We start from the raw sequence: 27,997 nt of genomic DNA on the forward strand, positions 1-27,997 counted from the left end.
GTAAATTGTAATGTAAAGTATAAAGTATGACGAAAACTGTGTGGACAGACAGACCAAAACGATTGTAAACAGCCAAACTTCATTACTGGTTGTGCCTTTTTGAGATTTTATAGGTTTATTTTTTTATCTTTTTTGGTACTGAGTTATAAGTAAAGGGGAGGATTTTTATTTGCATTCTTTGCGCGTTAGGAAATTGTTTGAAATTGGAAAAGAAATGACAGGTGGTTGCATCTGAGCATCTGTTGAAAGAAACATCTGTCGAACCAGAAGAAAGTAAATTTCTTTCAAATATAAAAGGCAAACTTGTAACGTATCGTATTTAAAGCCGTTAAAAGAGGCATCCCCATTTTTTCTCCGTTCGAGGGATACCGAATATCGAGTTTTCCCGTCGAGAAAATCGACCATAAACAATCGTCTTTTTTTTTTTGGACGAGCAGTCAGTTGTTTCGACCACCGGTCCTCATTAATGATTTCGGCGTAGGACCGGCCGGTAGTGTTTTTTTCTCCCCCGATGCTAAATATCTTATGATACGAAATTCACATTAAAAAATTTGTTTAAATCTCAAAGCCAATTCGTTTCGATCGTTTCGAAACCCCGTGTCGTCCGTCATTAATCCCGTCAGCGCTGAGCCAGTCGATTCGACCGAAAGGTGGTGCTACATAGGAAACTCGACCCCCTCCACAGGCACAGATATATAAATACTAGTGGGGGAAGGAAACGCGTTCATTCTTGGTGTGAGTCTCGATAAGCCAACATTGTAAGGCTTGACTAAACCGGAAAATTTCAAAGCTACTTTGCCTTTTCTTTCAAGTCGACCCAAAGTTCTAAAACCAACTATTCAATATGGTAAGTACAAACTTTATTTATAAATTGCCTACCTTAGAATATTCAATTAAACTTAGCAATAGTTAAAATAAGGGTTATTTGATTTTTACAGCAAGAGCTAAACGAAGTTTCTTTTTTAATTCAAAGCGTTAACAAGTCATTTAAAAAAAATCCAATTTCAATAATTTACGAAATTACTGAAATTGAGCCACGTGGCATTTCCTCCGTAATAAAATTGATCTCGTTTTGTCTCTTCTGGTTGAAACTCGACTGACATTCCTTTTCATTTTTCAGTGTTATTTTTTCCTTTTTCTCCTTTGATTTTCCATAACGATTTGTAATATTGTGCAATACTTAAATAATTTTAACGATTTTTCGAGTTGCCGGTCGCCGCTAACGCCCCGCGGCCATTTTTCCTATTCTTCGAAGCGTGATCTCATCCTCGTTCAATTCGACCTTCCGTCGATTTTATTTAGAGATTCGTTTCAAACCTGGACAGTTAAATTGGCCGGCATAGTTTTTATGCGGAGTTATTTTTCATTTTCTGGTTGAAATATTTGAGAGACGGTATCCCGATTTTTTTCTTTTACTTTGTTAACCGGCCTCCCCTCCATCAAAGTTTCCGTTGTAGATGTTGCCTCCGCTTCCAACTGTCCGTTAAGTTCCCGCCCAACGGTCGCCGTTGGAAAGCGCCGGAAACCAGATGGCGGGAGCTTAAGTTATAAGAAAACTGACAATTTTCATAAATGGAATAAACAATTTTTTAAACTTATCGCTCTTAAGGATAAAAATTAAACGCATTTATCTTTAAAAAAGCTCATTTTTTAAAAGTGTACTTAGTTTTTGTTAAAAAAAATAACAACTTGTGTCGTTCTTTTTTGGAAAAAAAACTGCTTCGTTCTATTAAAATTTAAAAAAAAATTATATTTAAAACTTGGACACCGTACGCGAGTAAAGCATGTAGATAATTTAAACTAAAAAAAAAGCCAATTCGAAACGGAACGATAGGATCATTCTTCAAGTCATCCTTTTTAGTTTTCATTAAAAAAAAAAAAAAAAATGGTTGTGTTCAGTGGAAAAAGACTGAACCTTTGCTGGTTTAAAAAAAAATCAATCTTTCGTTTATTAAAAAAAGAAAGTGCAAAAAAAGCATACTGGTTTTGCCCATTGGATAAAAAATTATAGTTCCTGTAGAGGACTCTTGTGGTTTTGTACAGAGGAAGAAGTATTCAGAACTTCTGTACTTACGGTGTTTTATCAAAAAGGTTATTCAAAAAACGTTTTAATACTGGTTTTGTTCAGTGAAACCTTTTATTTTTTTTTTAACTTAAGTACTTAGGGTTTTCTAACAAAAAAGTTCAGATAAAGCTTTAAAGCTGATTTTACCAAAAAATTATTGGCCCTTTATTGTAAAGAAAGCATACTTAAAATTTGTTCCGCGAGAAAAGTAGTTCAAACTTATTCCTTCAAAAAGCATATTTTAAAATTGCATAATAAAAATAAATTATGTTGAAAACTGAAAACTACACCTTTTTAGTATTTTGAATTGAAAAACAATTTAAACTGTTAGGAGACTTTATATTTGAAAATTTTACAGTCCTTGTAGAATAAATAAAAAACCTGAGAACATATTTTGAATTGTCTTTTAAAAAACCCATAAAATTGAGTTTTACCGGTAGAAAATATCAATAAATTTATATATTTCAAATAGTGTCTGACAATTTCTCAGATGGTGTAACTATTTTGTCAATTTATCATACTTGACAAAAATAAATAAATTGACTATTTTATAGTACAATGCCCCAGATGGGGGAAACATTGTAGTTTTTATTATAATTTTTTTGGAAGAAAGAATTGCATGAATAGGGCACATATGGTGACACAAAACATTGCACAATACAAAATATTATTTTAAGAAAATGAGAAATTGTAGTTGAAAAAACCATCAAGGGAAGGGGTGAATTTACCAATATTGAAAACAAATAGGTTTATAGGCAGTTTTCCCCTTTGCAGGAGTGAGATTTTTTTTGACACACTTACAGGTGAAATTGAGTTTTAAATGGGTAAATGGTTAGGAAAGTCAGTGGTTTACTTCTTTATATGGTGAAAGGTAGAGAACTTCTGAGAGTTGTTTTCCCATATTAGGCAAGTGGGGCATGAAGGATTGTAGGCATCACTAACTTGTTGATTGTGAAATCCCCCCCATTTTAATTTTATTTTTATTTTATTAACAAAATCTGTTCCTTTTCAGCGTGAATGTATCTCTGTACACGTTGGACAAGCTGGAGTCCAGATCGGAAATGCCTGCTGGGAGTTGTACTGCCTTGAGCATGGCATCCAGCCTGATGGTCAAATGCCATCAGACAAAACTATTGGAGGAGGTGACGACTCTTTCAACACCTTCTTCTCCGAAACCGGAGCTGGAAAACACGTCCCCAGGGCAGTTTTTGTGGATCTCGAACCGACTGTAGTTGGTGAGTTTCAAATATTTTTTTGAAATTTGTGAAATATTGCAATCAAATATTTATACCAATTTCTCAATGTTTAGATGAGGTTCGTACTGGGACATACAGACAATTGTTCCACCCTGAACAGTTGATCACCGGAAAAGAAGATGCTGCCAACAATTACGCTCGTGGACATTACACTATCGGGAAAGAAATCGTCGACTTGGTACTTGACAGGATCCGAAAATTGGCCGACCAATGCACTGGACTCCAAGGATTTTTGATCTTCCATTCTTTTGGAGGTGGCACTGGCTCCGGATTTACTTCCCTCCTCATGGAACGTCTCTCGGTCGATTACGGAAAGAAATCAAAGCTTGAATTCGCCATCTACCCAGCTCCTCAGGTAATGACATAATTGAATCTAAAAGTTCTTTTTTGAAGTATCATTTTCCATTTCTGTTATTTTCTTTATATTAATATTTTGGTTTGCTTTTAGGTATCTACAGCCGTTGTTGAGCCTTACAACTCCATCCTCACAACCCACACTACTTTGGAACACTCTGACTGTGCATTCATGGTCGACAATGAAGCTATTTATGACATCTGTCGCCGTAACTTGGACATTGAACGCCCTACTTACACCAACTTGAACCGTCTCATCGGTCAAATCGTGTCATCCATCACTGCCTCCTTGAGATTTGATGGTGCTCTCAATGTAGATCTTACTGAATTCCAAACTAACTTGGTCCCCTACCCCAGAATCCACTTCCCTCTTGTCACCTATGCCCCTGTTATTTCTGCTGAAAAGGCATACCATGAACAACTGTCTGTTGGAGAAATCACCAACGCTTGCTTTGAGCCAGCCAACCAGATGGTGAAATGCGACCCGAGGCACGGAAAATACATGGCCTGCTGCATGTTGTACAGAGGTGATGTCGTGCCCAAGGATGTCAACGCCGCCATCGCCACGATCAAGACCAAGAGGACAATCCAGTTTGTCGACTGGTGCCCCACAGGTTTCAAGGTCGGGATCAACTACCAACCACCCACTGTCGTCCCAGGTGGTGACTTGGCTAAGGTACAACGTGCTGTCTGCATGTTGTCCAACACCACTGCCATCGCCGAGGCTTGGGCAAGGCTCGACCACAAATTCGACTTGATGTACGCCAAGCGTGCTTTTGTCCACTGGTACGTCGGTGAGGGTATGGAAGAAGGTGAGTTCTCCGAAGCCAGAGAAGATTTAGCCGCCCTCGAGAAGGATTACGAAGAAGTCGGCATGGACTCAGCAGAGGGAGATGGCGAGGGTGCTGAAGAGTACTAAAAGCAAACGAATTGAATTATTTTTTACATTTATATTTTTTTATTTGCCTCCCTTTCCAATTCTGTTATTGGCCAAGGTACTCTTTAAGGGCGTTCTTAATTGAAATATAAATTGAATCATTTATTTGTTTTATTTAATTATTACACCACTTTCCTCATTTCTTAAAGAATATGAGTGTCAGCACTCAATAAGGCCAAGTTTAGAAAACTTGCTGTTTTAGTGTATTATACTGCATAATCAATCATTAGAAATGGCAATAGGGAAAAATGCTCACTATTTTAAAAATTCATAAATATACTATATAATCATTCATTAAAAAAACTTCTAATTTGAATGGAAAAAAATAAAATGGAATGAATGTCAATTGCATTACCCAATTCTTTTTCTTTTTGCTCTTCAACATATTCATGTTGAAAGAAAATAAAACAAATCAGACACTAATAATCATAATTTATTAAAACATCCAAAATAAATATATGGGTATGGGTCTGAATTAAAATTAATGAGATATATTTTATAGTTTTTGTAGAATTACAGCATTTATATGATCAGATTCCTCCTTTTAATTTTGTTACCATTTCAGTGAGATCCTCACTGCAGATGGCACAGCCCAAAATCACATTTGACTGACCCTGTGCTGATTCTTTTTTTTTTTTAATTTATCTTTTAATATAATTTTCTGTATCACCCAAGTTCGATTAATTTCTGTTTTTACGTATAAAGACTTGCTTGCTACATTTGTAAGTTGAAAATATGAAAGAGGGCAGACTTATTTTTGTTTTAAAAACAAGGCTCCTATTTCTACAACTCTTAAAAACAAATTTTTCAGGAAAGGTAAAAACTACATATTAGCCTAGATCTTTTGGAAATAAGGGTCTCATGTAAGATTTATAGAATACTTCAAAAGAAATTTATTATACTAATTTGTCCTTGTACCTGGAAAGTTAACTGAAATCCTAATCAATTGTTAAGCTTTTCTTTTTTCCTCATGTTCTTTTCATTAGCCTAATTGATTTTTTCTTCAAATACGCAGAATAAAATTTGAACCTTTTTCTTGGTATGATAAGGATAAATACCTGAGCACCTGGTCCTGAATGTTAGCATAAAGTTATAGCGTACAAATGCATAAGAAAATTAATTCCAAAAAAAAATTTCATTGCCCAATTTATGAGAATTTTTTTTCGAGGGTTTGCAACAGCAGAGGTCATATAAACCCGGGGACCTTTACCTTACAGTGATGAGCGCCGTGTCAACACCTAAAACGCTGCGGCCACTGACACCCTTAATTTGCTTCGGCGGTCCATGTACTAAAATTGGACTTCTATTATAAAATAAGTGAAAATTTCTCCATTATTATTAGTATGATCAGAATAAAACAAGATATTGCTGGATATTTCTGTTGTCTTTAGTTCTAATCCAGTGGCAGGTCTCAAGTCAGCATCACAGAAAAAGTGCAAGATCTGACCTGTTTATGTCGTTTCTTTAACTTTTTGTTAGACGTTTATGGAATATTCATCGCCGTATTGGTCCTTGTAGATGTGGGATGATGACTCAATCGATGCCGTCGACTGCCCACTGGCTTATTCATATTAATGGAAAAGCCTTTTGGACAATTATTCGTCTTTGCATGACTTCAACTTGAATTTACCAACTGAACCTGCAGTTCTTAAAACCATGGTGCATAAACAATGAAATAAGAAGACAAATGAAACAGTTTGTTGAATAAAAAAAAAAGTAATTTCTTAGTAACAGAAAGGCTTTATGTCCAACTACCCATTGGGAGTTGTGGATGAAAGGTGAAACCACTTTACAGTCCATGTTTTCATTTCATACAGTCCAAATTATCGACTTAGGCAGAGATTTGAACACAGAACCGCTAGCGTGGCAAATACTAGTCACTAGTCAGACACCCTATCCACTCAGCCAACACGGTCCCTTGCACTTTCATTTTTAGATCTGCTATGCCCAGGTTTGAAGCAAGAACCACTAATGTGGCAAATATTAGTCGGACGCCCTCACTACTTGGCCACCAAGGTCCTGTGAATATGTAAATAAAAATAAGTAGTAAAATAGTGGTCAATTTCTCCCTTCCAGTTTAAACATTGTATAGTGCAAAATAAAAAAATGGCAACATTTTTACCAGACATCCACAATATTGATTCGATCAGGAATAAAACTTAAGGAATGGATAAATAATATAAAACAAGAAGCAACTGGGATAATTTTAAATAATTTATTATTTTAAATAAACCACTTTATTGTATTTAATATTGTGCTTGAAAAGGTTCCTTTTAAAGTATTTTTGTACTATTCGCTTAAAACAACTTTGACCAATTGAAAAATTAAATGTAAAATCAAATGCTGTAGTTTTTAACATACATTTTGTAACGATTATACAAGAAGGATAATCGTTCCAAATGGCAAATAGTCTGAAGAAAGTTGACAATGAGCCTTCAAATAGAGCTTCGTGGTGACCTGTTTTGTCCTTGGTAAAAAAATCCTGAAAGGCCTAGATAAAAATCAGACATATTTATTGGGCGCAATAGATGATAATACAGATATATTTTTCAATGTGGTCAGTGAAAAGTAAAAAAAGAAAAAGGGCTTAAAATTTTGAGAAAATATTCATATCTTACATAATCGTTACAATTTATAAATGGAAACATCAATTTATATTATTACAGTTTAAGAGAAGGAAATTCTTTATACTGTTAATACTATAATTTTAAAAATGACTACGTTTCTCTAATGTTAAACAAATCTACTTTTATTTTATTACGCTACAATGACAAATATGTTCTACTGTTTGATGTCTGAAAAAACAAATTAGTAAATTGACTGTAAACAATATGTCCGATTTTAAGTAAATGACAAGTTAGTTGATACAACTCATAATTACCGTAACTACTTCAAATTTATAATTGAAAAAGTTCAACAATGGCAATACTTGTGGGTTTAAATTAAAGTACTAACATTTAAAAGTATCATCGCCTATGCCTACAAGAATCCCTCGAAAGGGCTTACAGATCAAGATAAGTTTTGGTAACTTACTTCCTTTTATGTTCTAAAAGACACATTTCACTTAACACTTTAACACCAATTATTTTAAGTATTGATAATAAACCAAAAACTGTTGCGAAAGACCATTTTCATTTTCTTACAACCCAGTGCACTATTTAAAAAGTGTCACAATCTTGTCAACTTTTTTTCATTACTCTTTTTTTTTTAAATATACATAGAAAATATAAATACATTTGGTACTAAAACGTTTATTTTTGTACTGATTGATTACTTGAAGAGTTTTAGACAAAAAACAAACTCAATTTAATTTCCCAAAAATATACATACATACATAATTTGGTAATTTAAAAAAAAGAAAGAATGTATATTAGAAAATTAAAAATAAAATCAACTGTCTTATAAACAAAAAATGTTTATTTTATTTTATTTTTTTTTAGTTAAAAACAAGAAGTTTTGCATTTATTCAAGCTATTTTGTTTTATTTGATGCTTGTAAAATATTTACTTTTTCCCTTTTTTCTTTTTTTTCAGTGTTTTCTTAAATCTAATTGCAGGAAGATTCTTTTGCTATAGATTCAGTTGTGGGTTGACAGTTCCATCAAGTTCGAACTGATCCTGTTCGATTGGTTTTTTCATCCAAGTTCCGAGGTTTGCTTTCTGAAATGCTTGGACCATCTGGATCTTGGCTTCCTGCAATGCATAAAACGACGATTGTTTGTATTTATGTATAGAAAGGTCGAGATTTTACTTTTCTTACCCTATATGTCACCTCAGCATATTTGGCATCCAGGTAAATGTCAGGCATATCCGCCACTCCTGACCTGGTTGGGAGTTGAAAGTCAACAAGTGTGCGGAAGAGGTGGTAGAATTTCTGCTTGCACAAACGGGAAACGCTGCCGGATATGCACTTCCCAGTCATAGTATTAACAACCTCAATTGGTCCATCATCTGAAAGCATATTATTTATGCAAGTATATTTAAGTAATTATTTAGAGATTGCAACATTCGGTCTGGTGTGATGTAGATTTAGAAAAATATTTTATTTCTAAGGTGAAAGGGGCTGATAATGAAAAGAAAAGTCTTTCACCTCAAAGAAGCCGACCCTTCACAGAAAAATGAATTTCTATCCTGACTTCCTTCCCCACTCCTTCAAAATCAAACATATATAAACAAAAGACATTAATATCTCACAACACTCTCAACACGACACTCTACACAGAAAACACTGAGTGGGTACAAATACTTTGATTAAATCTAAAAATTTTATATTATACATCATTGTATAAATTTATTTTCATATCTTATATGTATTTGTATAATTTAAACAATATTTATAAATCCCAGGCCTTGAAGATGATCTCAATAAAGATCGAAACTTTGAAAAGAAAATGTTTTTCTAAATCACATCTCACGATCTCTAAATAATCATTAATTAACATTCACTAAATACTGCACACTTTTTAAGTAAATTGAGGCCTGCTGAAGAAAAAAAAAATTTTGGATGGGTAATCACGAGAGCTCGAATTCCTGTACATCTTTTTTTAGGCTACTGTGAACTTCACAAGATCAAGTTATTTATCGAGTCAGTTGGTGTATTCAAAATCAAGTTCTATATTGTGCGAAATCACAAGTTTTGAGGATTACACGAAACGTTGCACAAAACTGAGCTACAGAAATTCAGTGTTCAGTTGCATTGTGCTAAAGTAAACAAACGCCCCCAGGTATTTCATAGAACTAATTAAACTATGGTTTGACTTTTTATTTAGTTTTTTATCCCACTGTAAATTTTGAAAAAAAAAGTCAAAAGATGAAATTAGTAAATCTTCCAAAATCACAGGATAGAAAAATATTTGGAAATAAACATAGATGCCGGTATGGTTTATGGTGTTCCAGTACAAAACTTAGTTTTGAGAGAAAATCTCAAATTGAGGCTCAATGTACCACTAGTAAGTATTTATTGTATATTTTTAATAAACAGAAACAGTCTTCTGACTAAAAGTTATTAACCCGAAAGCTGTTCTTCTAATAATCTTTTATGCCAAGTTAATTCTAACTCTAAGCCTGTCAAGAAATTTCTGGAAAATATACCCAACAAAACAATGGAAGAGAAATTTTTAAGAAAGTTTCGGATGAGTCTGTTCAAATTAATAATTATACCAAGTCGCAGCCATTGAAGTCAAGACTTTTCACAATATTATGTGATGATATGGGAAGCCTTCATCATTCCCAGCTTCTCCAGGAAAGCACTTTAGGCTATTACAGGAATTTCATTCTGAAATCTTAACTCCATTGCTGTACCACTGTGAACTGTCATATTTATCATTTATTTAATTTCATTTTCATGAAAATGAATGAGATGAGAAAGATCGCGCATTCAAAAGAAAAATCCAGATTTGGGTTGAATCTGTTGAGAAGGAAGAGGTGAAGTGTTTTCTTGTCTTAAACAATTTTTTAAAAGAAAACTGAGACTTGCAAACAGCACTTTGATTGTTGAAATATATAAATATGTGAATAAATAAATAAAATAAATATGTGTAATATATAAATATGTGATGAAATATATAAATATGTAAACACATTCGAAGTTTAGAGATGTCTTTTGAGTACTACTTTCCAACAGCTTGTGGCACAATGCTACAAGACCAAGAATGGGTGGTCAAACCATTTTCAGTTTCAACAAAGCAAATCAGCCTATTTTTAATTGAATACTTAAGTTTGATAGAAATTACTTCATATAATGCCTCGAAATCTACTTTTGAGTCCGATACTTACCCCCATTTTTAGCTCTGCCTGGAAAACAAAAGAGTTCACCCACTCGTTGAAAAAGCAAAACTTTTGCCACAATTTATCTGTGCAATTTTTTATACAACCACTAAAACTAAATACCGAAGCTGTCTAGATGCTGAACCTAATATTCGTCTCCAGCTATTAAAAATTAAATCCAACTTATCCAAATTTTGCAGACTAAAAAGTCTCATTCTTCCCCATTAATTGATTAAGTTTAAATTATTACTTTTGAATTTGCCTTGTTTTACATACAATTTGATTTTTATGTTAAAGATTTTGTAAATAAAGTTAAGTATGTTAATCTAATGTTTGTTTGCAGAGTGATATCCTCCTCCATCACCTAATTAGTAATGGACTGGCTAATTTATAAAACTTTAATTTATTAAATACTGTAAGTATCTAATTTTAAATATTTGAATGAGGGGGTTCGCCTGGGAATTTTTTCTGTGAAAGGGTCTGCTGGGCTAAAACGTTTGGAAAGCCCTGCTGTCTGATAAGAGATGATCAAGCTAAATCTTTGTTATTAATTAAAATTATATTTTTGAGGTATATTTTCCATACCAATTATCCAATTCACGCTGTGGCTCGGAGCTTTTCCAATATGCCTAGCTTCTGGGGAGCTTGTAGTATTTAGCTTGAGTTTATTGAGACGGAAAGGTGGAGGGAGACCCACAAGTGTGTTTTCAATCCTTTGATATAAAGCCCTGTAATTAAAATTAAAAGTTGAATATATTTTTGTACAAGTTTTATTTTTTCTTTTTTTGTGAAAAACGAACCTTCTCAGATGGGATGGATGGAATAGAGAGCCAACGACTAGGCTGTGTAGGTACACAGGTTCCAAGAAATGCGAGAGGAGGGAGCCTTGCAGTCCGACCACATTCCACTTAGCAATCTTATCTGAGCATGACATCGTCAGGAGTCTTTCTCCCTGTAAATAATTGCAATTAAGTACATTTGGAATTTAGTCAGCGGTGGCGAAAATCTACCTGCATCACTCCGTCCCAAGTCTGGATAGAATTGGCGGATTTTACTGGAATCGTCCCTTCCCCAGATTCAATTTTAGTTCTCAACTGGCCTCTCGACTGACGGTTTGGATGCCTGTCAACGGCCTCTTCATTCTGGCTGTCAGAATCGTGAGGAGAGAAAATCCTGAAATCAAAGTTAAACACAAAACTTTCAGTGGAGAACAGCTTAAAAGAAGAAAACGATAAATATGAATTTATTTAAATACCTCGCATCGCCGCAGGGTGAAGTGCTAATGTACAAATGAAACTTAAATTGAGGTTTCAAGCGAAAACCAGAAGTGTCACTTCTCTCAAAAATTGAACTCTCAGCAGTAGCTGAAAAACAATTAAGAAAAAGGGATATTTTTAAATTAATGTGCTTCACAGTTCACTTTCAAGTGATTTTGTTTTGGTTTTTCATTGGTGCTGAGTTGCAAAAGTTAATATATAAAATTATACTATAAAGGGGTTATTAGGCAAACATGTGTTAGTGGAAGCAAAAGCAGTAAAAATAAATATATCAACCAAAAATGGGTACAATATGCCAAAAGAACCCTGTAAACCCCATATTATCAACAAACAGTAATCAATTAGAACATGGAAATGCATTTAATTTGCCATAAATTTTTAGTGAAATATATAAATTTGTTAACATCCATCACCACCCAAAATGATCTTATTAGAAAACCTAATTAGCTATTTAAAATAAATTTTACTAACTTAATTACAAATTTTTAATAGTCAAACCAATCTTTATGTTAAAATATTGTCTGGGTTTAAAAGCAAGTATAATCTTAAGTACAATAATATATGGTAAGATTTGTATGTATAAATACATTTGTATATTACAAATAGGGTGAGTATGGTAAATTTATATTTATGTTATACATACTATTAGAATAGTTCGGAAGAAACTATAATTATTGAATTAAATTATTAAATCTAAATAGATTAAGTGTTTAATTGCACCAATTTAAATGATATGTAAGTTGATTTGTATTGTTTAGCAACACATACATGATCCAAACGAAACTGTAAAACAAAAACAATTTAAAGAAAATTACAAATAAAGGAATTATATTATAGCCTTACAAAAGTTACAGGTCAGAAAAGCATTCGTGATAACAAGGAATAATTAATTTGATTAATTTATGAGTTCATAAATTAATTAAACATACAAAAGTATACGAAGGGCATTTTTTGATCTGATTTAATTATTTGAAGCTAATTTATTAGCTACTTTATTTTAGCTGGGTGTTAACATGGATCAAGTTTAGTTTTCAGTGTTAAACAGACATAACCTCATACAGTAATGTTATTGTACAGTAGTACGATATACATCTTTGTATTTTATAAAAACTAAAGGTCCATTGTAAGAGAAAAACATGGAACAAATATTTATCATTTATGCACAATCCAGATTAAAAATATAAAGGAAAATAATATAACCTTTTTCTAAAATAGTTGTATGAAGAAACAGTATTCAGTATACCAAATCTAATTAATAAAATAATAATACGATAATAAAATAATAACAGAGAGCGACATTTCATGAAAAAAAATTATTCACCCTACTGATTATTTAAAATGTTGTAAATTATTCACTTAGAGCAGTGATTCTCAAACTCCCAGAGGTGCTGTGGCAAAACACTAAACCTCCTTTTAAAAAACTCTAAAAACTAAGACTTTGGTGGCCATCCAATCTCAATATGGACGGTTAACGAGACAGCTGCAATAGTGTATTTTATATTATTGCCCCTAAAAAAAAGTATTCACTAGTTTTGCTATTAAGTGTGTAATCACTTTTCAAAAGGCAAGTTTTTCAATTTTGCAAGAAAGTGAGGAGTTTTGATTATTTATTAAATAAAATTGCAGACAAAATAAGAGCTTTAGATATATCAATACTTTTCTGAATTGAAAATTAATTACAACTACTATCATAAAGTTCATGCTGAGGTAGACCATTGTTTTGACTCGGGGTGCTGTGGAAAAATTCTGATATATCAAGGGCACCAGAAACAGAAAAAGTTTGAGAACTGCTGTCTTAGAGCATAAAATTAATTAAATTATATTGGTTAAGAAAAGTTCTCTGCAATTCTTTATTAAAAAAATATTCTATTACTCAACTTTATTTTCAATTGAACGATTCGGTAATTAATGAAAGAAGAATTAAGAAAAGTTATTCTTACAGATTGTACTGATTGTCAGACTGAGACCGCATATGTGGTCATTACGCAGGGATAAAACAGTCAAGTGTATTTTTAACAGTGGATGGCTTGATGCATATACACAATATTTTGTGATACCATCAGGCACAGATCACTGTTCCAATACCTCAAGCTATAGGGATAAAAATTCCTAAAATTTGTAAGTACAGTTTGTGTTTTGTTTATGAACTATTGGAATGAATGTAATATGTTAGCAGGAAAAGGTTGTTTAGCCCGGTTTTGAGGAATATCAAGTACTCTGGGTGAGTGTGTGAGATATGATGAGTAAAATAAGTTAATAGCCAGAATGGAGACGGTTCAACCAACCTCCCTGTGGGATATTGGGTGCTCTTGGGGATTATTGTGACCACAGTTCTACTTTTGATTGAATGGTGATGGGGATATTGGTGTCACAATTGCTTTTAGGGATGGTTAGGTGGTGGTCACAATTGCATACTACTGATACAAAGCATGAAATTTCGACGTATTCTGCCAGCCGTGTTTTCTGGAGTGGGGTGCCATGGGGGTTAGTTTTTCCACACATTTTTACAAGCATAATCTCATCAAATAGCTTGCTTTTGCAACATCAGCCCTATATACGGCAAACATTTACTCGACGTACCCTGGAGAGTCTTACAGCAACACACTGCTTAGGTTTCTAGCTTTGGGATTGCCCTGGCGATCGGATGTTTAGTTAGACGAACACAACTCTCTGAATATTTATGTATTATGTTTAGATATGTGATAGTTCAAACCTGAGGTAAGCTCGAGGTTAGAATGTTAACATATGGTTCATAGTTTTTTCCCCACTTTCTTTCTTAATTATATTTTTCCAGTATATATTTTTTTTTGTGTGAAAAAAGTAAAGATGAAACATTAGAGTAGCAAGTGGGCTTCATTCAAATCCATGACATCTTCATTTATACCCTAGGTGCAACTTGAGCCATCATGTTGTCCCCCCCATTAACAACTTATCTCAACCTACAATTATTTAACACATTCAGTGCATCCTGGTATTTCAATTTTCACCCTCCCATGCAGCAAAAATGTTCTATTCCTGGAAATACTGGCTGTTTGTATTTGGAAAAGAATGATAATGGCAAAAGCCTAAAGCTATTCTGAAAAGAAATGTGTAGTGTTTTCACAGTCAAAGTTGTAAGGTACCTTGCAACATGATAAAAAAGAATGGAAATTTGTATGCTTCTGTGTGCAGGTCATGTGTCTTAGCCAGTCAAGACAACAGCATTTTCTGTTCTGACCACCTACCTTGACAATTCTCATTAACCCAAGAAAGCTTACGCCTTTCTTATGTTGGGGATGCTAGGTTAGAAAAATCTAAGAGTAATTACCACAATATAACTGACAGCACAAAACCTGATAAGGGCACGAGGGAGCTAAAGCCTTCAGGAAGACCGAACAGACTTAAACTTAGTCAAATATGCTTCAGTTTTCTCAGTCTGAAATCATAGCAATTGAACATAGCACCAGAAAAATAAAATGGCTAGGAACATGTTCTCGCAAGATCTTCTCTGACAGTCAGGGAGCACTTAATGCCTTAGCCTCAAGCGATGCGAAGGCAAAAAGTGTATGGTACTGGATGCCCAAGCAAAAGTCATTGACACAACTGACCCCGGCACGAGTCTTTGGACATTCAGGGCAAGATGCAATGAGAAAGTGGACATGTAGTCAAAATAGGAGCCAACATGATTCCTCCCCCGACACAGAGGTCATATCAACTCTAAGGGTGTTGGTGTTTTTAGGGGGAGTGTGTCTGGCTCAAATGCAAGGCCCTGACCTTTACCTTACAGTGATGAGTTTAGTCAACGCCTAAACCGTTGCAGGTACCAACACGCCTACCAATATGAATTCTCTAGGCCCTAAAACCTGATGTGTCCAAGCATCTTTCCACAAAAAAAGATACATTCAAAAATGGATCCTTAATGAGTCCAAGACCTGCTGGAACAATACCCCAGACACGAGGCACACAAAGGGATTCATAGAAGGGCCATACACAAAACTTACAAAGGAATTATTGGAAGGTACCACAACAGAATCAGGATTCTGGTTGGGCTCCTGCCAGGGCACTGCCACCGCCTAAGAAGGCGCATGGGAGTACAGACAGAATACTGTGCAGATACTGCTAGGAAGAAAAATAAACAGCAAAACATGTTTTGTGTTTATGTGAAGGTCTATGTATGCTGATTCTGAAACTGCAAGACTACATTGAGCCACTGGCAAGGCTATAGAGGTTGATTAACAACCTGAAGCTGGACAGTGAGTTACAAAAATAGAAGAGCACAATAGATCTACTTAGGTGGAGGTGCAGAAGGCCCCGAGGCCACCTCTTTTACCCCTATCCCCTACCACAATATAACAAATTGAGTAACTATTTAAAAAGATTTTTAAAAATATTTTATGATAGATACCACATTATTTGTGTGGTTTACAAAAAATAAAGTAACACCACAACTATGTTTGTATGTTTTTGATAATTATTAAACCATATACTGTATTGCAGAACTTAATTGGTAAAATTGGTTTCTGATGCATGACAGATCCACACTTAATTTTTTAATTAAAGGTAAATAAACTATATATCATCCGGGTACCGCAGTGGCTGAGTTGTTAGGGTGTCTGTTGCATTTGCTGCCACACCAGCAGTTCTGGGTTCGAATCTTGGCACACCCCATGACTTTTTAATTGAGTATGAAAAATGCATTGTAAAGTGGTTTGCCCCCCTCGTCCGCTACACCTAATGGCTAGTTGGACATTAAGCCTTCCTGTATGACAGGAATTATTTAATTTTGCTTTATATCATCACTGATAAACAATTTGTATTGTTTAGCAATAGATATATGATGTATTTGCTTTGCTCAATTAAAATAAGCCTATTATGTGTATGGAACCTCTCTACTGAGAAGGGCACCATCTGCTTGCACCCTGAACGTTCTAAAATGCAAGAAAGTAAAGGGGTAGGAATGTTCAGTTCTGAAACCAAATACTTACAATCCACGGGGTGAAAGTACACTAGCATCTTCCAGGCTGAATCCATGTAATTGAGTACTCAGTTCAATTTGAAAAAGGGTACCAAACAAGAATATAGTTATCAAGATAGTCAGGCAACCATCAAAGCACTAAGCTCAAAGATGGAGTTGAATCAAATGAAATTAAGTAGGTATGCAAAATAAAGTCACAATCTGCTGGGTCTCAGGACATGTAGAAGTAGAGCAAAATGAGAGAGGGGATCTTTTGCAAGTAAAAGGGCTGCTAAACATAGGTCCTTTTGCACAGGGGTTCACACTGTCATTGAGTCTTAGATAAAAAGACAAAATGAACATAAGCAAACAATGGAATTCATTCATAGGGCATAAACAACCAAGAACCTTCTAGCAAGTTTTGGAAGAAGCAACAGAATGTAAAGGAAGTACGACAAAACATCGAATCCTAACAGGATCTTAATGGGACACTGCGGAATGAATGGGCATGTGAAGAAGATTGGCACAATCCATACATGCAGATTCTGCAAGGAAGCAAAAGAGACACCTACTAACAAACTACACTCGCCCGCAGGAGGAATTGTTTGGGATATAAAACATAACCGTGGAAGAAATTCAACCATTGAAACAGCCTACTAATAAAATTTTTTTGAGGAACTAGGACTCACTGATGTGCTATAGGTACAAAGTAGGGGATTCAAGAGCTCTCAAATGGTGCAGTATATTACTCATCTTGAACAATACACATCAGTATGAGGAAAAAATCAATGTTTTTATCAAATGAAAATTAGCTATAATTAAAATTTTAAACATTTTGAACAAAAAACAAAATTTAGTCATACTTTCAATATGTTTAAAATAACTTGTATTTTCCAAGCAAGCGATTCTAAGTTTGAGTCTGGCATAGCTCATGCCTTTTTAATTTACCTTAACATTTCACTTGATCATATTTTTATCAGTATTTCCAAGCAGATACAGAAAAAAATATGTTTTAAAAATGTTAAAATGAACTTTTCCATTCTGTATCAAAAAACAATACCTGAGCTTATCTGTTAACTACTAGTGTATCAATTAATTTTGAACAATAATGAACTTAAGTTTAATAATTGTGTTATTTCAATGTTTAAAAAAAATTATTAAAATTTAAAATTCAGCCTAACAAGCAAAAAGTGGGTGAACAGGCTCAACAACCCAGATAGCAACAACTACAAACTCAAGTCCACAAAATTTACTAAGGGTCTTTTAACTTCCACCACATGAAGTAAAAATAATAATTAGAAAGAAGCAAACTGCAAGCTCTCATTAAAAGATAAGATAAAATAAAATAATAATAATAAATTCGGTCAAAAAATAACACTACCTCTTTGGCAACAGCCTATTGGATTCTGAATTCCGTCTGTAGGGAATTCAGTAAGAAGAATCATAAACAGCTTCTCCTTGTATCTCAAATCCAATTGTTCCCAAACTCCATTTGTTTGGTGTTATGTTCACTATGGTCCTACTAGAAACATATATTAAATATTCAGAACCTACGTTCTTGATGCAGTTCTTTTGTATGTTTTCTTTTTTTAATGTTTTGTCCATTTAATGTCTATTCGTTTTAAACATATGAAAATTCCGATATGATTGTAGAATGTAATGAACTAAGTCCATAAGTTTCAAAATTTGTTATACTGTTATTTGTTAAGTTATGCTGTTAATTACATTATAGGATCAGTTGGCAAAATTCTGTTATTTTTAAATGAAATTACAACTACAACTCATATTGGCCAAACTTTGTTGTTTATTGAGCTACATTTTTTTTATTAAGTATTTTTAAAAATTACATGATAATGTTTTAATGTATCTTGTGACCAATATGAAAATCATCAAAAATGTAGACTACAGTGTACAATGATATATAAAAATGATTTAAAAAATGTACAAATAGCAAATGTTAAGTTAAACCATGCTAGATTAAATATGAATCATCTTTATTATTTGAAATGAATGAGTACAATTTGACAATTCAAAGGACCCCCAGTTTGATTTCATCTTGTTTTCTTTAAGCAAGACAGCAAAACAAATTTATATTAAACATTTAATCTGTTTTATGGAAGTAATTATTATTTCTACAAAATTAACGAATACAAAGACAGTACTTTCCAATAAATTAAATTTTAAAAGAACTGCACCAAGAAGGTACATTCAAAATAAATAATATAAGTTTATGCAGGCACAATTAACAATTTAAAAATACAAAACATACCAACAAAAACAAAAAGGAAAAAAGAGAGTGAAAAGAAAGATAGAATTTAAAAGTGGCTTTTCTTCATTTTTTCTAACCTGGATCTGTGTGTAAGAGAAGTTGCTTATAGAAGAAACGTATGAGGCCTCGCCTTGCGATAATTTCAGCGTGACAATCGTTAAGCACAGCGCCTTTCACGCTGATGTGCTCGCCCCCGACACATTTTGTCCCGGTGCCCAATGAGATCATCTGTATGTCGCTTAGATCCTCCTCCGTCGACATGAGAACGCCGGCCAAAACCTTTCTTTTGGCGTAATCTTGGTGGTTGGCCATCAGATCGTAGTAGTGTTCGAGGACAATCCTTAAACAGACATTTACAAAATGAAACGTGCATTTCATTTTGTCAATAGCTGAAGAACTGCCGTCTCAAAATCATGTTTTGTACAATCAATTTCTAATAATAATACTGTATAAAATTAAAAAAAAAAAAAAAATGTGTTTTATAATGTTTTATGTATTATTCTTTTTTTAAAAGTATTTTTTAATTAAAAGCATAACTACATGCCTATATAAATTGTGCAGCGGTAAAAGATTTATCTTTCTTCTATTGTACTGTTGAAACTGTAAGCGTAATAGTTTGAAAGCACAAGAAGCATTTAAGAGTAGAAAAAATTGAATCCAAAGCTCTTAAAAAAAATTGTGAAGAATAAAATACCTCGGAATTACGCCAATATGACTGTAACACAAAATTAATTCTTTTAATTACTATGCTTTAACTTTAAATTAAAGAGTTTCATTGAAGTGCACAACAAAATAAATTTTTCACTTTAAAATTATTCTATTTATTTTAATTCTAAATTAATCACCAAGTTTCGTTTGATGTACATGTTTTGTGTGACCACAGCTGCACTTGGCATGAAATGTTTATCTGTTAAATTTTTTTTACATTTCAAACATACATATATGTATAGAAAGATGCATGCATATGATAAATAAGAGAAAAATTGCCAGTAAACGATGAACACTGTTAAGACAAAGTAAAAGTAAAAAAATCCACAAAAAGATATTTTCATTACTGGGCTTTTTTCTCTTTAACTCATAATAAAAACTTAAACGGTGATGTAATGAAATTCAATAGAATGACATTAGGAGAAAAAACTTTCAACTATATTTCATCGCCAAGTGATAAATTGGAAATTGTTTTCATTATTTAAATAATAACTTTTTTTTACATTTTCTAATATTAGATATTACTAGTTTATTACTGGGTAAAAATAATCAATATGGCCTCTTATATCTTGGATGAAATGCATTTAAATGTTATTCATGAATGTAAAGCAGTCAAATTTGTTTATAATCATGAACTTGCATCAACATAATTTCAAAGAATTAACTTTTATTTTGTCGATTCGATAAAATCAATAAATGTAATTAATTCCATTTTGATTGAAAAGATAGGAGCACCAAAGCACAATAATTTAGTTACTTCTTATTTAATTTGGTAGGCTCAAATGAACTTTATCTGCTTCCATTTGGTGCGCGTAACAGTTCTAAACTGACTTTTTGGATGAACTGCCCCTTTCTTTTTTTTTCTAGGGCTTTTCCCACCCTAGAGCTAACGGGGCTTGCAAGTAATAACAGATAGCCTTTATAAGGATGCAAGTTAAAATTTGAAAAAATGAAAAAACTTATGCACACCCAATATTTGCCGAATTAGCAGTACTGGGTTCGATCCGCTGCATAGCCATTAGAATTTTATTTGAAATTAATTTGGACAAAGTATTGTTGTTAAGTGGTCTGACCCGTCATCTGCCCAACATAGCTGAACGTAAAACCCTCCTGTATAATGTGAATGACTTTACATTAAATAAAGATTTGTTATTTAAATTAATGTTTTGCAACATTTATACAAAAATTTTTTATAACAAACAGTTGAACAATAATTGATATTTTATAATCTGTTTGCTGGAAGAAGCAAAATATAAAATTAATAATTCATAATATTCTTTCTGTTTTTGTTGTCCTTTCTTCTTATGGATTATTTATATGGGACATATTATTTTTCTTTTAAAAATTTTTGATAGAAAGCAAGTAGTTAGATCAAACAAAAATTTAATTTCTAATTTCCTGCCTTCTACTGAAAAAAAATTATAATAATACTACAAACAATTTATTGTATCAATTTAAAAATCTTGATAAAAAGATTGGAGATAAGGATTTCTTTGTTATTTTTTCCCCAAGTATCCAGACTATGATTAATCATAATCCACTTTGAAACAAAAGGTTATTGTTGCAGGCACACAGCCATAAAGTGAAATTTAATTTAGAATCAATTGGTCAGCCTGTACAAGGGGATTGTAAATGTAATGACTGTGTTCTTAAAAATTCAATATGTTTAAAATAATATAAAAAGTTTTATGTTTTACATAAAGTAATAAAAATTCTTTACTCGACAATTTTATTGGCTGCGATGGGCTGTAGGGACATTGGTCCATTCTGCGCGAAATTGTTCTGTCCAAATGGTGGCGTCTCGTTCAGAGCAGAAGTACAGAGATGCGAGAATTTTGTCAGCAACACCGACCGGGCTGCAGCAGCTTTTGCATTCTTTTTGCTGTTTCCTAGATATCAAATCATATTTGAAAACTGATCTTTTTCCCCCTCTTTGTAACAAATAATTTTCTTACCGGAACCTTGAAACGTTGTGTTATCAACAGTCACACCGAATACAAACGGTGAAACGAACTTTTGCGAGTTCTCAATAAGACACTCGTATTTCAGGCCTGGAATGAATTCGTTTAAAGCCATTACTGGGTTCACGGCTCCAGACATCGCCTTCGCTATTAAAGTCTCCATTTTAAGTTTTTTGGGAAGCAACTGAGCTGGTGCTAAAATTAAAAATGAAATTAGTCAATACAGGGATAAACCATTTAGCCTGAATCCTACTTTTATCATGGGATGCAGAATCTTTAGTGAAATCTATGTTATCAGCAGGTGTCAACAATGACGGGCAAAGGGTAAGCAAAGCAGCTTCCGCTGCGCGTTGTTTTGCTTGCTTTTTTGCATTGGCGCTTCCACTGAACACAATTCCATCGACCTGAACAAAATCAAAATGCTAAAGTATTTTACAATCACAAACAGTATTAAAAAATAAAAACTTGACTGTGAGAACAATTCTGATATAGAATGAACTCGTAGGTAGGTACTCATCCACTGAGATCTTGTTTAACTCATAAATTCATTATGTTTGAAACAATAAGTTTCTATATTGTAAGTAGATGTTCACATTTATTAATCTTGTAAATTATTAATAGTTTTAAAGTCCTAATCATATATTCATTGAAAGCTTAATGAAGTTGTACTTTCTTTAAAATTGCTATTATTTTTTATATTAATTATAATTTTTTTTAAGTTGATCACAATCAAAATTTACTTGTTAGCATAAATTGTTGATATAATTATTGTTTATATAAAAATGTTGCTCACCTCAACAGAAGCAAGAAAATTTGGACTGTGCGGTGGTCCATCAGAGGAGACGATTTTGTATTGAAGTCCTGACCTCAGTTCATTTAAAATTGCCAATGGTGTGTGCGAACCATTTTTTCTCATTTTTTTGGCTTTCGGCTCCAATTCTGAAAATCCATTTTTTCTTGCTAAAAAACAGCAAAGTCCAAGAAAGTGCAAATTAACAAAACAAGCAATGCACAAAATGAATCGAAAACAAATTAAAAACGGAAAAATGAAAAACGGTCTCGGTAAATAACCTGTGACATGTATACGAAATGGAGATGGAAGTCTGCTATTCAACTCGATCAGATTTTGAATGATGCGTGTGTTAATCCATATATAATAAAACCATAATAAATGCGATTGGGGATTTTTTTCATCCTCGTTTCTAATAAAGAAGCCATCATCGCTTTTGTCTGAGCTCATGGTGCTTTGTTTCAAGTTTTTTCAAGGAAAGATTTTGTAGTTGAATGAAAGATCCGGGTGAAAGAAATGGCTGAAGTGAAATAAATCAATCCAGATTGTGTAGTCTCCCCACTAGCAATTTGAAATGATAAAGCCATTTTGTATTGGAACTATTTACACCTTTCACAAGAAAAACAATAACATTCAGATTCTATTTCACAGCCTTATTTCACAGCAGAAATCCAATTTATTTAAATTTTAAAGTTTATTTTTACATTTAGGAAGATCGGAACCTAATTTAAAAATATCATAAAACAATAAGAGTAAATATTAATTTTTAAAAGCAAGAAAAAACGCACTGTTAATATTTAAAAAAAAGGGACAGATTCAAAAAAATAAACTTTTAAGAAAAGAAGCAATTAATTACCTCCAGGGGAACGACTCCTCCTAAGTTTGTTGGAGTCTTTCCTCTGGTCATGGCTGCTATTTGGCGGAGATTCTGAAACCTGGAAAAGTTTATTGCATTATTATGTTATAAATGTTTGTCAGGTAAACATTTAGGTAACAGTGAATGCTTTAAACTCGGCAAAACCAAAGACTTACAATATAAAATACACACTGCTCAGTTGTTTGTTTACATTTAAATCCTGAAAGCAGACCAATGAAGAATCAGCTTCACGAGATCGGCTGTTATAGTTTATAATTATTTTGATTATGCAGATAATTTGTTTTAAGCAAGCCTCAAGAAACATCTTGATAACATCCGTTATTCAGTTTCTTCATTATTCTGCATTGTACAAACTAAACTCTTTCATGTTTGTTTATACATAATGTTTATTCTGACTGATTTTGTTTTAATTTTTTTTTTATTCATAAAGGCTTGTATCTTTGCAAAAATGAAAAATTCATAGTATAAAAACAAATACAAAATTCTGTAATGATTGACTCACAGACACAAAATTGTGTTTATTCCATTTTTGATCAATTTATTGATTGTGAAGATAAATCCGTATTAGCATACACAAAACGCTAACTTGGAAACTTTCATAAGCATAATTTTACAAATTTGAAAATCTATTTCAACAGACCTAGAAATTTATTTAACCTCGCCAATAAATAAAATATGGAGTAGTGCTTCCATTTTTCATCTGTAATTAAAGTTAAATTTAGCTTTAAGTTCTATTTCTATTCAGAGGAGATACCTTTCCTTGTTACAAATATATGCGATTGCTTTACAGGGGAGAAAAAAAAATCTTACCTTATTTTCACCTGCCTCTTCTTTTACTGCAAAATAAATAAATAAATTGTATACTCATAAATGCATTAATGTGATTTATATGCTAAACTTACATTGAGGCATAATGGAAGGATAAACTGGTGTATCGTAAAAATGGTTGGAGTCCTTAAACATACAATAAAATTAATACAATGCTAAATATGAAGAACTATTAGAAAATATTGTTTAACGAAGTGGTATGCTTACATTTATATGTTTATTAAAAACCATTGATGCACCTGGAGGCCCAAAAAATTACAGCATTAATAAGATTTTATTATTTTAAATATATCAACAATATAAATTATAATATAAACAAACTTTTTTAATTAAAAACATACATAACATTACAGATTTTTTAGTAAATTATACATTTGAGTGGCTGTAGAATTAAGTTTGGACCAGTTAAATTGTCTAATAGTTAATGCATTTTCTTAATTATTTGAAAAGTTTTAATGAATATTAATATTTAAAAAAAAAATAATATGGATGCAACATGAACGTATACTCCAACAAGAAATAAAAATATTATTTAAATTAATTGAGTCCTTCAAATGTAATTACAAAATACACAACAAAAGCAATTTATTTTATTATAATTATTTTTGTGAAATGTGATGAGATTGAACTAAATAATGAACTTGGAGTTTGATCGTTCCTGATTAATGTCTGCCTATTCTCACCGGTTTTGTCTCTTAATCACATTTAATATTGCAATGCATTCAGTGGTGAAACAATAAGTGAGCGCACTGATCAAAAGTAATGCAAAAAATTTGTTTCTGAGAATGAGAGGATTGAAGATGAACCAGTTTGACAGACGTTCTGTCTTAAACCATTCGCTCCAGCTTCCATCATCTTAGGAATATGTGGAAGATGAGCAAATGCCCTCCTCATAAAATGACAGATGGTAACAAGCATTAGCATCTAAACATTTGCCTTCCACTGCTTTCGTAGTGCAAATTAGACGCTCAACAGGATCTGTACAATAAACCTAGGTTCCAGCATTTTAACATGTCAAGTAAGATAAATTAATAGTTTATACAAATATAATCTAAACAAAAGGATAGATTCGATGTGAAATGCACAGGCTAACCACTAAAGTGAAAACTATATTAAGACATATTTTCACGATTCAACTAAAGTTGAACAAAATCTATCGTGAATACCTTCAGTTCAACTGAGTTGATCAACATTTTAGTTAATCCTGTCAAACTTTTAGTTTATGTCAAGACTTACATTTTTTCAAGTTAAAATATGTGAGCAACTCAGCTGTTTCCTGTTCAACTTTTACACTGGATGAGTGGTGCTGTTATGTTTTTTGTTTATAGAAGAGTTTAAAAAATAAAACAGCCTCAAATAGAGTAGAAGAGAAATTATTAGAATTTTGATATAAGCATTAATGCCTTTGAAATCACCCACTTAAGTACTGTTAAAAATACAGATTTGAGATAAAATGCTGGAAATGGAAATTGCTGGATTCATTATTGCAAAATTAAGACGTTTGCCTAGTCTCAGATACCAGGATACAATGAACTGGACAAATGCACCAGGTATGAAACAAGCTAAAAAAATCATAAATCTCTCAAAAGGGAAGGCGGAGAAAATCCTCTCTCTGCAGGCAGGATTTGAGGAAAATCCTAGGGCTCTTTATTGGCCCTAGCCGCTTAACAATCATCTGACAAAGATGGGCAAAATGTGCATACACACTAAGCGAATCTCAGCTAATGAGCCAACCAATGGCCATCCTCATCAAACCAGAGGGTTGGGTAATTTGGCCATGTGGAACTGCAATCAACAACGTCAATCCTTTTGACATTACCACCAGTAGTCCGAACCCTGACCAAAGCCAACCACTTCATCAGGTCTGATTCGCCTCTACAGAATGTAATAATAACTAGAATGTATACACTAAGCAAATCTCGGCCAATGAAAGCCAACCAATATATCAGACCAAATGTTGGTTGCCAACATATTGGACATCTTCTCCAAAAACCAATGGATTTAGCCATGAGGAATCGCAGTCAACATCACTCCTTTGCGTGTTACCACCAACACGAATCCTTGACCAAAGCCAATCGCTTCAATGGTTCTTATTTACCTCTACACACTAAGCAAATCACGGCCAATGTTTTGACAGTTTATTGTCTTTTGTCAGCCGTGATTTGCTTACTGTCCCACCTAAAGCAGTCAGAAACATGCCATACCTGTCAGATGGAACCGGAAACATCGGCACATATCATTTGTCAATGTGAAGCATTAGGCTGTTTACAGCATAGCCTCTTAAGCATAACATTTCTCATACCAAAGGAGTCCGCCAAGGAAAGATCTTAATCTTACGGGAAAAATCACACTTTCCAAGGTACAGCTATAATTTACAGGGGTTCCACAATATATTTACTTAGTGATTAATTGGAGATCGTGAAATGTGGTCTGGTGTGACGTAGGTTTAGAAAAACATTTTCTTTATCGTGCCAACGTTTCTATCTTTATTGAGATCTTCTTCAGGGCCTGAGATTTATAAACATTGTTTAAATTATACAAATACATGTAGGATGTGAAAAAATGAATTTATACAATGCTAGAAATTTTAGACTCAATAAAAGTATTTGTACTCACTCAAAGTGTTTGTTTTCTGTGTGGATATCATTATTGTGTGTCGTGTTGAGAGTGCCAATGAGATATTGATGTTTTATGTTTATATACGCTGGATTTTGAAGAGGTGGGGAAGGAAGTTGGGATAGAAAGACATTTTTATAAGAGGAGTCGGCTTCTTTGAGGTACAAGGAGCCAACAACGGGGAAAAATGGATAATGGGCCTGATTACCCTTTCAGGATTATATAGATGGGGATAATTAGGGAAAGGAAAGACAAATTGTTGAAGAATTAGACTATGTAGAAATGTTTGATGTGTGGAATGTGATGATGATATATGAAACCTCATATTTTTGGCTTCTTTGAGGTGAAAGGAGCCGGCAATGGGAAAGAATAAGTAATGGTTTTTCTAAACCTACGTCATACCAGACTGCATCTCACAATCTCCAAATAATCATTAACTAACGGTCACTAAACACCACACAAATCTACTTAGGTTGAATTTGAGGAAAGGATTGTCAATTCTATATTAACCTCCTCAACTCTTAAAAAAACATGATCATCCTTGATCGTCCTGGCCAAAGTACCCTAATCGTTTCAGCAATTTGGCATCATATGTTGGTCTCCACTGATTAGCTGAACATTAGAATCTATTTAATGGAAAATAATCGAGGTGAAATTCTTTACTTAAACTGGCGAAATAGGCTGGTTAAGCTTGTAGCAACACGCTTTTCTTAATTATAAAAATAACACACGTTTGGTGGCATAAAGCGTGGTCTTATTTTTACCTTTTTCAGGATTCATTTAAAACAATCATGTTTTTCAAATTGTCTTCTAAGTAGTCATTAGAAAATACACAGTTATTGACTAAAAGCTTATAGCATTTTTATTATGTTGTAAAAATTAAAAAAAGGTTTGATATAGAACAGAGAGAAAACGCACAAATAAAAAAACACAAGAAAATCAATCGTTGTAAAAATCTTGAAAAAACTGACTCACCCTTTGTAGCCATTCAATCAGAGGTGTTTAATTATAATCAAACAATAGACAACAAAGAGAAATGCCGATAAAAATTACAAAGGAAATCAATATAGTTGATTATCTCGGGGCTTATGACAAGGGGGGGGGGTTAAGAAGAAGTATTCAAACAATAAATAGGAGAGAGAAAGAGGGAAAAAACGGCGAAACAAAACAAAACCCCTGGGAATGTAAAATATCTGTTAATTATTAAACGGCATCCGGCTCGTCCACATCAACGAAACGACGGAGCCGAGAGTTAAAAATCCAGTTTGTACTTTGTGGAAGTTATCGGAATAAAAATAATATCGGACAGGGTGAGAACTGAGTCACTGAGAAACCAGCGGACACAACCACAAATGTTCACT

The 27,997-nt window shown here is 33.2% G+C and overlaps 2 protein-coding genes across 5 annotated transcripts; one reads left to right on the plus strand and one right to left on the minus strand.

Annotated features, from left to right (window-relative positions):
- Positions 1-435: 435 nt before the first annotated feature.
- LOC106661814 (tubulin alpha-1 chain) lies at positions 436-4,717 on the plus strand. The gene is made up of 4 exons (XM_014385470.1): positions 436-847; positions 3,078-3,300; positions 3,375-3,676; positions 3,770-4,717. Exons 1-4 carry the CDS (start codon positions 845-847, stop codon positions 4,592-4,594), a joined length of 1,353 nt encoding a protein of 450 aa, XP_014240956.1. The 5' UTR covers positions 436-844; the 3' UTR covers positions 4,595-4,717.
- A 2,109-nt stretch (positions 4,718-6,826) lies between these two features.
- On the minus strand, positions 6,827-27,997 carry LOC106661832 (double-stranded RNA-specific editase 1). 4 transcript variants are annotated; one of them, XM_014385516.2, is made up of 16 exons: positions 27,612-27,997; positions 24,228-24,259; positions 24,095-24,146; positions 24,003-24,028; positions 23,172-23,250; positions 22,319-22,485; positions 21,779-21,929; positions 21,520-21,720; positions 21,285-21,453; positions 18,934-19,196; positions 11,633-11,741; positions 11,388-11,550; positions 11,178-11,329; positions 10,963-11,105; positions 8,372-8,562; positions 6,827-8,304 (listed from the first exon to the last, which is right to left on the minus strand). In XM_014385516.2, the coding sequence occupies exons 1-16, from the start codon at positions 27,622-27,624 to the stop codon at positions 8,182-8,184; spliced, it is 2,034 nt and encodes a 677-aa protein (XP_014241002.1). In that variant the 5' UTR covers positions 27,625-27,997; the 3' UTR covers positions 6,827-8,181. The 4 variants fall into 4 exon arrangements, with proteins under 4 accessions (XP_014241002.1, XP_014241003.1, XP_014241001.1 ...); XM_014385517.2 differs by lacking the exon at positions 27,612-27,997 and adding an exon at positions 26,225-26,432 and having other exon boundaries at positions 22,319-22,464; XM_014385515.2 differs by lacking the exon at positions 27,612-27,997 and adding an exon at positions 26,225-26,432.

Source organism: Cimex lectularius, unplaced genomic scaffold, assembly GCF_000648675.2.
Source record: "Cimex lectularius strain Harlan isolate CLEC.00 unplaced genomic scaffold, Clec_2.1 scaffold312, whole genome shotgun sequence".
In the NCBI taxonomy this organism is placed as follows: Eukaryota; Metazoa; Arthropoda; class Insecta; order Hemiptera; family Cimicidae; genus Cimex; species Cimex lectularius.

Excerpts from the sequence above, each read along its gene's own strand:
- LOC106661814 (XM_014385470.1), top strand. Across the intron at positions 3,301-3,374 it reads TCTCGAACCGACTGTAGTTG|ATGAGGTTCGTACTGGGACA; the intron begins GTGAGTTTCAAA and ends CTCAATGTTTAG. Across the intron at positions 3,677-3,769 it reads CCATCTACCCAGCTCCTCAG|GTATCTACAGCCGTTGTTGA; the intron begins GTAATGACATAA and ends GTTTGCTTTTAG.
- LOC106661832 (XM_014385515.2), bottom strand. The coding sequence starts at position 26,255 with ATGTGCCGATGTTTCCGGTTCCATCTGACAG. Across the intron at positions 24,260-26,224 it reads TTTCCGGTTCCATCTGACAG|GTGCATCAATGGTTTTTAAT; the intron begins GTATGGCATGTT and ends TTGGGCCTCCAG. Across the intron at positions 8,563-10,962 it reads CAGCGTGAATTGGATAATTG|ATGATGGACCAATTGAGGTT; the intron begins GTATGGAAAATA and ends ATATGCTTTCAG.